At 46.0% G+C, this 12087-nt stretch overlaps 1 protein-coding gene across 2 annotated transcripts in view; it reads left to right on the plus strand.

Annotated features, from left to right (window-relative positions):
- Csmd1 (CUB and Sushi multiple domains 1) overlaps nucleotides 1-12087 on the plus strand; it is a 1477900-nt gene that overhangs the window by 1409135 nt on the left and 56678 nt on the right. For both annotated transcript variants that reach the window (XM_063234987.1, XM_063234988.1), the window contains exon 50: nucleotides 5592-5777. In XM_063234987.1, the coding sequence (XP_063091057.1) occupies nucleotides 5592-5777 (186 nt within the window). The remainder of the gene's footprint in view (nucleotides 1-5591; nucleotides 5778-12087) is intronic.

The following is a 12087-nucleotide window of genomic DNA, read 5'->3' on the forward strand; positions in this document are numbered from 1 at the left end:
TCACAGAGTCAGCTTGCTTCCCAAGTGGTAGCAGAGATTGAGGAGAAGATTGTGGAGTAGATGGCCATTGGGCAGCCAACCATCCAGTAGGCATGTGTGAGCAATTATCTGTAAATTGACTATAAAGCAGCTGCTGGTTAACATGGGATGAGGAAACACAGGCTGTTGGCATCTCACTGTGTGCCTTGCAGCGATTTAGTTGCTGTTCTCAGCACAGTAAATTTTCATCTGGTCCACAACAGGGTGGCTGTTGCTGATCACAAGAGGAGCCACAAAGGGGCGGCATTGACCATGAGATGGGTCCCAAGATGGTGGCACCCTTTCATGTGGCAGAGGGCCACAACATGGCGACTGTCCCCCATGTGAGCTGCAGCAGTCACTTGGCCTGCCAGAAGGATATAGCAACCAAGACTTAGTATGGTGAGTGGGAGGTGAGAATGCTGGAGGGGACAAAGAATTCTCAGGAGAGTGAGAGGTCTGAGACTGTGAAGAAGCACTAACAGAGGGATTAGAGCCGCTGGGAGAATTAGGGGTCCTCGGAGACGGAGGGAAAGATGATCACACAGCAGGAGATAACTGCATGGATTGACTTTGGGGATAGAGAGGAGGCCACGGATAAAAGATGAGGGGTACTTCCTCTAGCAAATCATGAGGGCAGGAGAGGAGAGTTTGCGGTGCAGCAGAGTTAGTTAAAAATACCTGAGTGGGTGTACAGGATTTAATGAGAGACGGGCACATTCTCAGAGTGAGGAAAGCCTGTATGTAAGGGATTTCTGCTAACTTGTCACCAGTTTGACAAAAATCATATAAATTTTTGAGAATACAGGGGTCAAATGTCCCCTCTTTGGGCCATGGGCTGCTGGTAAGTGGGTAGGTCAGCCAAGCCTCCTGGTAGTAAAAGATTGTTTAGTTTTTATGGTTCTTTTAATTTTAAGAGTGCTCAGATTGGAAATCAAGCATTGCAAAGGTGTCTTTTGGAAAGTAGAAAAAATGTTTCCCATAGTGAAATCTCAGGTGAGAAATGGGCCCTGGTCCAGAGGTTGGGTCGTCACCCATCCTTTGGGACAAATAGTGGTTAGGGTTCCAAATCTCGTATTTTTCAGTCCCTACTGAGAGATCCACAAGTAGATTTCTCATGGGTTTTAGTAACAGCTCTGCCCGTGAGAGCTTAAAGCTCTGAAGGACTTGAGAGTTTCTCAGTGTGAACCTAGGGTTGTCCAGAGAAACTCTGCCTCGGTCTGTCTTAAGGATGTGAGAGTGTCACGAGAACCCACAGAAAGGGGGAGAAAACCCTCCTGGGGCCGAGCCCTGCGCCAAAGAATTCTCCGGAGTTTGCTCACCTGTGATAAATCAGGCCAGTGTTGTGTGCCAGCAGTTAGTGACAAATTAAGCAGGTCCTGTGAGTCAAAAAGCAATGAATTAATCCAGGATGTAATCTGGCTCATGAATCGGCCGGGGACTCGAACTGGGTGGGCCCCAAGAGTCAGTCGCCTGCCTATCGAGTCATGGCACCAAATGATAAGATTATATAGTGCGTCCAAAAGATGAGAAGTATAAAACAAAAGAGGCCTTTATTCTGAGAATGTGGAGAGAGAAAACAAAAACCCCCTGACAACTGGAGTTTGGCTTTCTCTCACGGACACCTGGCGTGGGGGGCATATAAGTAACCTAGGTTTGGGGTGGAACCTAAGGGGGCATTAGGGATGCACAGGTAGCCCATTGGTCTTTGTTTGACGCCATAGGTAAATTCCTAGGGGTTGGGGAGATACGAGCTCCTGGGTTCCGCCTCTAAGGCTTCACCAGCTACAGTGTCCTGTCTGGGCCAAAACTTTTTCAGTTGGATATATATATATATATATATATATATATATATATATTCTTCAGACAAGCTGAGAGAGAGAGAGACAGACAGACAGACAGACAGACAGGGAGAGACAGAGACAGAGCAGAGACAGAGAAAGAGACAGAGAGAGAGAGAGAGAGAGAGAGAGAGAGAGAGAGAGAGAGAGGCTAGTCAGGGACTGGAGCACTTTCAGACTCCAGGTACAGTAATTTAGTGATTCATTTCTGCTCCACCTTCCTGCAAACTGAGGTTGCACAGGCTGTACAAAAGGAAAAGTTGGCAAAACTGAATCCATTTTTAGTTCAGAGTCTGACTCCTTGTGTCTCCTTACACCTTACCTCATGTTTTCTCTGATCATTTTGAATTCAAATGGGACTAAAAGTTTGGGATTTTCTGAGCACCATTCATTTGGTAATACCTAAGTCCATTCTGATTCACTAGCAGTCAGACATTGAAATGCCGCTTTCCATTGGCTGTCATGGTTGAGCAGAGGGAACGGAAAGTTGTTGGAATGACAGGAAGCAGAAAACAAAGGAGCCGGGGTGAGTTACACAGAAGGATCACGTGAGGAAGGGGAGGAACACTCAGGAAATTCCTTTGAGCCTCCAGGGGGTGCTACATGGAGTTAGGGGGCAACGCACCTGCCTCACGTGCAGGAGGCCTGGCTTCAGTGCTCAGCACTTGCAGATACACACACTCCCCCCTTCCACACACACGTGCACACACACTGCTTCAGAGACATGGGAGACCACCGTTGACGGGAGACTGCCGTCTGAATGGCCCTGTGTTTGCAAAGGAGAGACCTCTTGTAAGGTTCCTAATAATTTAAGCAACATATGGCACTACACGTTGTAATCTGTCTCCATTTATAACTTTGGAACTAAATATTAAATCTCAGAGAAGGTCTATAAAAGAAATAAATCGTCTTTCTACAGCTCACTCTTTTTCCTCTTTAAATAAGTAGGTCACACAGAGCTGGGCCTTGGGATTCATGTCTTCATTTGCAAAAGACGTGCGTATAACATATGAGTGTGTGTGCACGTGGATAGACACATGAGTGTGGACGTCCCGATTTGCCACTTTCTCAGTGCTTGCGTCTTGTCCTCAGGATGCTGACTGTTGGTAATATGATGAGCCTGAGAGCACGGATGAGTGAAGTCCAGGGGCTACCCGTGTGCCCAGATTTTACCATCTGGTCTTCACTGTCCTCAGCATGGGGTATGTTGTCATACCCTTTCAGTGGCTGCCTGACTCCTGTAAGGTCAGCCCACCAGGCAGCTCTGCAAGGCACCCTGGGATTGAGAAGCCTCAGCTCAGACCACATACAGGCAGTCGGCGAGCCTCCAGTGGGTCCCCTCAGAACCAGAATTCACTTTCATTTGAAAGCTTCCAGACTTAGCAGAAGAAAATGTGTTTGTGCTGGCCTCCTGGACAGCAGTCTCTTCAAGTCAAGATTTTGTCCATGTCCGCAGAATGGCATCTTTCCTGTTTGACCTGCAGAAGAAACGTCATTTCATTCTTGCTCACCTCAATTAAGAATTCAAGGGAACTGGGCCCTGAACCCAGCTCAGCAACTGAAAGAGAAATTTCAGCTTGAGGCAGTGAACAAATGATTGTCCAGAGAAATCCAAGAGCTCTTGGGAAGGGTTCTTGTAGAATGACATTGTAAATTATAAACAGGATCGAAAAGTACATGATGTGTGCCATTACTGCACCTTGTGAAGTAAGATCAATATTTTGCAAATGTGTAACAACCTTTCCATGTATATATTGCCTGGATAAAACCCTGGCTGTAGAAAACTAGAGATTATTATGATTTCAAATAATTTCCCTAAATGATGTCCCAATGCCTGTGTTTTTGTTCCAATGTGTTGCAAATGGTTAAACACAGTATTATGCACACACACACCCTTGGCACACACATACACACACATGCATGTGCACACACCTTTCAGAAGGTGTGTGGTTGAAATACCTAATCATACTTTTATAACCAAGTGAAGCTTTAGACTTTGGATTTTCGAGAAATTTGATTATTTAGCACATTTTCTTTTCTTTCATTGGTATTTTCCCATTGTATTTATTTACTATTTTAATAAAGTAAAAAGAACAAAGATACAACAGTGAAATCTTAAGCTAACTCACAGATGCCCTGACACCATGCTGAGTGAGAAACAGTGGGCTGGGTCCCGGCCGCTCTGTCACCTCGGGCTATGTGTGCAGGCTTTGGGCAGCATCGCCCAGGCATTGCTTCTGAGGCTCAGTCCTTTGACATAAAGTCGCAGGTTTAGAGCAACCCTGCACTGCCTTTCTCCCAACTCTCACATCTAGACATGTCTTCTCCTGGGGATCTGCCTGGGGAAGTTTTCAGATTATTCAGACTGAAGTCAATGGTCTAAACACCACCTTTAATCCTGAACGTGGAGGAGGACCTTAATTTATTAACTGCAAAACCTTTCTGGATCAGGTGAGTCTTGAGAGGGGCACACTCTTGCCTGCCTCTCTATTCATATCAAACATGACATCATTTAACTTAAGGGACCTCTGTCTCTGTGTCTCTCTCTTCTTCTTTACTCAGGTTCACATCAGAGTCAGTAAATTAAAGACAGTGTTTTAATGAATTCTCTGTGTGTTTTACGTTTTTTAAAAGTAACCTTCCTCTTGATTCTTCTGCTTTCTTGTAGTAAAAGCAGATTTTATTCTAGTAAAAGCAAATCTGCATGTCTGGTAGAGCTGTGCCCTCTGATCAAAGTCTTCTTCCTGATTCCCTCCCTACCTTATTTTCTGACAGTTTATTTATAAAACACTAGACTTTGATGGTAACAATGGCACTGATAATCTCAGGCAAGCTTTTTGCATTTTGTATTAGTCCATTTACTGATTCTATAAGGGCATGCCTGAGGCAAGATAATTTTGTTAAGAAAATAGTTTGGTTTGGCTCATGGGTTGGGTGCCAGAGTCCCATCTGCATGGTGCTTGATGTGGTGAGGCCTCCTGGCTGTGTCCTCCTCACAGATGGCGCCATGTCAGGAGCATGTTTGACAGAAAGTGATCACGTGGCAACAGGGTGCTGAAGAGCAAGGAAACCCATTAGTTCTTTTAACCCCCTCTCCAGGACTGATCCGAGTTCCGTGAGAACTGTCTTATCCCTTCCCTGCTCAGGATTCTGTGGTGAACTCCCACTGGCTCCACCTCTTTAAGGTTCCTGAACCTCTCACCACTGCCACTCTGGGGTCTGCCTTCCCGACACAGGAGCCCTGGGGATAGATCACATCCAACCCAGAGCATATTTTACATCCTTAATCCCTTTCTGCTTTAAGGCTTCTGAAGCAGGGAAGGGTGAGGAGCAGATCCCGACACCTGCGAGGCCCAGCGGCCCCTCTCATGGAGACCGCTCTGGATCTCAGTGTCAGGAAGCCTGCATGGAGATAAACCTGGTAATGGTGAAGGCAGTGTCCTGCCCCTTTCCTTCCTGTCCAGTGTTAAATGTGGCCAGCAGGGCACTGGGCTGCCTGGAACACAGCATCTGCTAGAACAAGTCCCAGCAGGTTTGAGCCATGCGTGTGTCCCGAAGCTTCAGTTCCAGAGTCACTACGCATCGAGTTTATCCTGACCCACTTTCTGTGCATCCTCACGATTTGGAAATGTGCATAGAGCTAATGTAAATGCACTTTGGAATGTTTGTAAGTTTCTGAGATGACAGTGGAGTCCTATGAGAATAAGCCTGCGTCCCTGTCATTCCTTTCAGCTGTGTCCTGCGGCATCCCAGAGGCCCCAGGAAACGGCTCCTTCACGGGCAACGAGTTCACGCTGGACAATAAAGTCATGTACGAATGTAACGAGGGCTTCAGGCTGGAAGCCAGTCAACAAGCAAGCGCGGTGTGTAGGGAAGATGGCACATGGAGCAACAGAGGGAAGACGCCTGCTTGCAAACGTGAGTGTTCCAGAGTCTTTGCCCATCTTTGTGGGTTTAGTTGGGAACCAAATGCACAGGGCAGGGCTCCAGGTTCCAAGGAAGCTCCCCTCCCACACAGTCTGTCTCGTCACAGTGCAAACAGCTGGTTTATTCCACATAGAGGGATCTGGCCATGAGGATGATTGTGCTCCCTGGAAAGCCAGCCAGATGCTGCCTGCTGGTCCTGAGTGTTGTGACCAGTGTGTCCAGTACTGTGTGTCCATCTGGGGACACTGAGGCACAGAACCAGCAAGGCACTGCCCCTGTTACGTCAGCCTGTCTTTCACCCCTGTGTGATTCCCAGCATGCCTGGTTTTTGTGAGTGTTACCTATGTTTGCAGAACGTGAGGGTGCTCGAAAAAGCACATATGAGATGGAGAAGTGAGGTTAGGTTTCTAGGAAGCTTTTATAGTGTGTGGTAATCATCATACAGGACCAAAAGTCCGGTCTGATGTAAAGCTTTAGTCTCAAAAAATGACAAAGTTTATCACAGACCAAATAGAAAACACACACACACACACACACACACACACACACACACACACACACAGACACGCACGCACACACACACACACACACACACACACACACACCATGCATATGTGTACAAAATGCCCATAGCCAGCTTCTCTAGATATTTTTTAAAAATCTTTAATTGGAAGTGCTCTGTCCTCCTAATCCCTCAGCTGAAATCCACCTAATATTTCTCTATATGCCAGGACAATGCAGTTCTAATGTTAGCTGCAGAGAGCCAGGGATCTTTAATTACAAAATTAGTTTGTCTTTACCTGAGCATTTTGGTTACATTAAAGCATTTTGAACTTTGCATATAAGTATATGAGTATTTGTGGAAAGGAGTTTGCTTCCACATGGATTTTTCTTTATCATATTACTACATTTTGAGTCGTATGCAGTATTTAAATAGCATTAATGTTTTGGTTACTTTTACAAAGTAAGGTACTGTTTTATAACAAGCACTACTATGAGGATGTAATGAGATCACTGCTCTGGCTTATTTTTATTTTTATTTGAATCCTTAAACACATTACCCTCTGAATGCAAGACCCCACCCTGCCAGCTGTCTTGGGCCTCTGTGAATGGCTGTGTCCTGCACACAGCCTGCGGTCATCCGGGCCAGGCCTGCTGGGTTTGAGTGTCCCTGAGCGCCCAGGTGAGCCAAGCAGTGCGTCTGAAAACTCCACAAACCCCAAAACAGTAGGAAACTGATGAGTCCTCAGACTAGGGGAAGTGACGCGTGTGGAGTCTGATTTGGGTTTCGCTACTTTTACCCCTTTCATTCCACAGTGTGATTGATGGAGCAACAGTGAGAGTCATTTCGGTTTTGTAAGGACTGCCAGCATCCTGCAGAGTGGCTGTGTGTGTTCCCGCAGCCGGGCCAGGGTTCCTGCCTCTGAGGGGCCTGGGCTTTGGTGCTTCAGACAGGTGTGCGGCGCTGTCCCACTGCTGTAACAGGTGTTTCTCACATGACCCAGGTGTGGGGCATCTTTCCATATCCTGGCTTATGATCTGCTTCTGCCTTAGTGAGGTGACTGAGCTGACTGTGAGAGTCTTTTCCACAGTCTAAATCAGCTGCTCATTTTCTTTTTTTTTTTTTTTTTTTTTTTTTGTCTTTTTCCTTTTTTATCGGTACCAGGGATCGAACTCACAACTGCCTGCTTACAAGGCAGGCGCTTAATGCCACTGAGCTAAATCCCCAGCCCAGCTGCTCATTTTCTTGTCACTGAGTTTTAAGAGTTGTTTATAAGTTTAGATTACAGTCCTGTATCAGCTGTGCATTTTGCAAATATTTTCTCTTGGTGTGAAGTCTGTTATCATGTTCCTTATCAGTGGCTTCACAGGGCAGAAGTACTAATTTTAGTGTCAGTGTTTTCTTTTATGGTCAGGGCCAGACTCCTGACCATTCAGATTTTGTGTAGTGTCTTCTGAGATATTTATTTAGTTACCTGCAATGACATGTGGCTCTGCACCTCACTTTGAATTAATTTTCACTGCAGATGTAAGGTCTGGGTCCAGATTCATCTTTGTGGGTATCAGTTTTTGCAGTTTTGCACTCATTTCCTGGAAGGACTGTCTCTTCTCTGCTGTTCCCTTTTTCCTCTATCAGCAGACAAATGTTTTTTGGGGAGTCTGTTTCTGGGTTTTCTGCTCTGTTCCATGGACTTGTGTGGCCATTATTTTGCTAGTATCAGAGTCTTCAGATATCTGTTTTTATTTGGCTAACATAGAGTATAACATGATGATACTCTTTTCATGAAGTATTTAATATGAATTCAATTATTTAGAAACTTAATGAAAGGTAGATTTTCTGGTGTCCTACAAAACAAGTCTTGCTGTTATGTGTAAATGTTTACAGGGACCGACTGGATTTTAGTAAATCAAATTGCTTGCCCCGACTGATGTGGAAATTATAGAATGGGTGGTTCTGTATCTTTAAAGCTACAAGTCGTTTTTCCTGACAGTCACCCAGAAACACCCCATCTCAGTGGCCGTCAGCATTCATCCGTACAGCATTGTCCTGCCCTGAGTGCAGGACACCAAGGTGCCTCCTGTCCTGCCTCGGGTCAGCCCTATGGGCGGAGCCTCCATCCCATCACGGTGATTTCGGTTGCTTCTAAGGAAGAGCACGCAGTGCACAAGCAAGGTTTCACCTTACTGGGCACTGCGCTTCTCTGTTAAACCACATATCATTGGGTCAAGCAATGATGCACGCCCCCCAATTTGTAGCTCTGTATTACGGCCGGCCTTTAGATGTCCATCCACTTAATTTGTATCAGCCACAGAGCTGCAGTATAAGAACCAACTGGGGAAAGTTAGGGGAACAGGAACTCAGCCTCGCTCTGACAACCTGTGTTGGCCCAGAGGCAGAGAGAGATAGTGAGACAAAACGGCCATGAAGAGCCCAGACATAAAATGCCGGCAAGTGTTGCTGACTGACGTGGATGAATTGACAGGAGTGACCGGCACATGGCAGAGAGGGCTGCAGGACCCAGGAGGGGCCTGGAGGACAGCAGAAACCCTGCTGGAGGTGTAACACACCCCAAGGGTTAGGCTTTACCACTGGATTTTCACAGCCACCCCGTTATCATACTGCTTTAATCAAAGCAAATAACTGAATCATGCAAAGTTTTAATTGTGACCACATAGACTGTGTCAGTCCTGCTTAAACTTGCAGAGAAGTGCAGCAGAGGTCAGGTTGTGTGGAAGCAATGTAGTTACATACAGAGGCTGTGGGCAGAGACCACACAGTGACTGTGTCCCACCTGGCAGGACTGTGGGCTTCCCCATGGAGTATGACGGCAGGGTGTGCTGTCATGCACTGTGACACAGTGTGGATGGAGCCCTCTGCCTGCGGATCTCCTGCAGCATGCAGAGTGTCCACTAGGACACAGTGGAGCAGAATTTGCGCTAGGGTTGCTACCTGATGTTCCAGGGTAGAGCCTGCATCCCAGTTCTTCCTGGGGTCTGTTTCAGCTCTGTGGATTGGGATTGGAGGCTCTGTGTGTCTTACTGACCAGCCTGTTACCTGATGTGCAGGGTAGAGCCTGTGCCCCAGGTCTCCCTGGGGTCTGTTTCAGCTCTGTGAGTTGTGATTGGAGGCTGTGTCTGTCTTACTGACCAGGGGCACCAACAGTTTGTGCTGACTGGTTTCGTACCCATTGAGCAGAGTGTAAGGGGAGCTAGCTCCCAGAATGCCCTGAGAGAGGGAACAAAGGTAGAATCTGATTGAAAAAGGCAAACAGAAGCCGCTATGGAGTCTGTGAGGTTCCCCTGCTCCCACTAGAGAGTGGAAGAAACCCAGAGTCGGAATCTGGACACTCTCCTCAGACCTCACTTGGGACCAGTACAACCCGGAGCTCTGCAGCTGTTGCCCCAAAGCATCTCTGTGTCCTGCTTCTCTGCACACTATGCCGGCCACCACCTGCCCTGCAGGGGCACCCCCTGACTAGGCATCTGCTCTCCTTCTGTCTCCAGCAGCAGCCTGGGGGATCTTTCATGTACATAAGTCACAACTCAGAAACCCCTCTGCCAGAAACCCCCAAGGTCTCACAGAAGTGGGGTGGCATTCCCAGCCCTTTTTCACATTGAGGTCACTTCTCCAAAGCAGGAACAGGGAACTGGATGTTACAGAAGTGGACTTCATCCCCCACACAAGGTGGATGTATACCACTCCGAGGACCCCATGCCCCTTCTGACCAGAGTTCCAGTAGCTTCCACAGATTCCTGCGATTGGCATGGTTGTGTAGACAAGGCATGGAAAGGTTGGTGCAGTGATTTGCTAAAGGCCGTGGACACTGGGATTTGTTTCAGGGAAACTTGGGGAGAAAGCTGCCTTTCTAATTCCCAGGCTTTGTGGCCGCTGGAAATGGATGAACCCTGACCGTTTTCAGGTCTGGTGAGTCCAGCTGAGGGCCGACCTCGCACCCTCTTCTGTGGGGAACTGGGCACCGCATGGCTGCAGGAACATTGTGTATCTTTGCCTCCAGCTTCCGCAGAGATCAGCAATGAGAAGCCTCTTGCAGTTCACAGCAAATTAAGAAAAGTCGTGAGTTCGATCTCTGGTACTGATAAAAATGAAAAAGACAAAAAAAATGTAAAAAGAAAAGGACCTTGTGCTTACTAAAGAAATGTAAGGTAGCACATCAGCAGTTCAGCTTCTGTGTATACTGGAGTGTGTTTGAAAATAGCTCTTTGGGTCCAGGTGCTTTAACATTGAGATGCACAGCTGCCCTCCATGTGTGTAAGAAGCTTAGTGTGCTCCCCAAAAGGCTGTTCCACTGAAAGAGGCAGCTTGCCTTTAAAAGCCCATCTTGGTGCTAACTGCCTTTGGTTCATTAACAAAATTAATAAACAAAAGTTTTATTAAAAAATGGAAAATTTGCTTTAACCTTTCTTGAATATCAGTTTGAATACCTCAAACTTTCCAGTACTTGTTCCTCCCCATTATTTGTTATATTTTATAATGTAAACATGGACATTTTATTAAAATCCCTTAGGTTTCAAAGGCTGGAAAATACATTTACTTTTGTTTGGATGTAAGTTGTTTACTTAAGTTCATTTAAATTAAAGAAATCGGGCAGGTAAACACAAACTTAAACTCATAGCCAGAAAATTATTTCCTTATTAGCTTTTGAAATTTATTTTCCCACAGTTATTTCCTTTGTTTGCTGTATTAGGACACAATAATCTTTAGCTTTCTTTCTTTCTCTTGTTATCAGAGATCAGACTCCTGACCTCAGACTTCCCAGGCAGGCACTGGCCACAACCCCGGCCCCCATCCTTCTTTAACCATCTACAGGTCCCCGTCCCCCAGCTCTGAGAGTAAAAAGCCAATCTGTGCATGTTAACATCTAACTAGTACCTATGCTGGAGAGCTCTCACAATTCAAGTTTACCCATTTTACGAAACAGAGGTACCTGGCATCTGTCCTTTCATCTAACAACCCTGGACAGACCTATACTTGAGGACTGCAGGCGCACTGGGCGCTTTCCTGCTGTGTAGGAGTTCCTGGAGGAAATGCCCCTGAGGCACCAGGTGTTCCCTTTTCAGAGATGCGGGACGGTGCGGTCCCAAGCCAGGGACCCCCAAACTTTATGACGATGTTGGCCCTTTCAGAGAAGAAGCACACCCTGATTCCTCATATCATATCATACATTAAATCACGTGAGTTATAAAAATGCTAAGCGCTGTTAGAAGGAGGTCAGGGTGTGAGTTTTCATGGGGCACATTCTCTGGTGGCATCACCGGGGTCTGTCCTTTGGGCCCTGGAGGCAGTGACACAGAGTGACACAGACAACAGGATTGATTTGCTCATTCTGTACTAACTTCCCATGCTACAAAGAAACTACACTGCACTTCCACACCTGTATGTTTGGTGTATAGTGTACACACATTTAATCTTTAAAAATTTTATGCTTATTTGAAGATTTTCTAAATAATTCGCTTGGACCTTGTGAAGTTTTCATTTATGAGATTCAAAACAGAGATTCTGCATAGTCTGTGAAACCTTCCAATTCCACCTTGCTTTCCTTTTTTATTAAACAAATTCTTGTACAGAGATAGTCACAAGTTAGTAACTGATCACCACAGAAACACTTGAAAATTCTACACAGAGAAAAAGAACAGAAAAATTTGCACTCTGGAATTTCTGTAGAAATTTCTAACACATTTTAAATGATCTGAAGAAGTTACAGAATATTTCTTTTAAATTTCCCTACATGAATATGATACTCCCAAGTCTCCTGACAGAATATTATCTTCCATAAAGTAT

This window comes from Cavia porcellus, unplaced genomic scaffold (assembly GCF_034190915.1).
Source record: "Cavia porcellus strain 051 isolate PalLab524CR breed Dunkin Hartley unplaced genomic scaffold, mCavPor4.1 scaffold_24, whole genome shotgun sequence".
NCBI classification, from domain to species: Eukaryota; Metazoa; Chordata; class Mammalia; order Rodentia; family Caviidae; genus Cavia; species Cavia porcellus.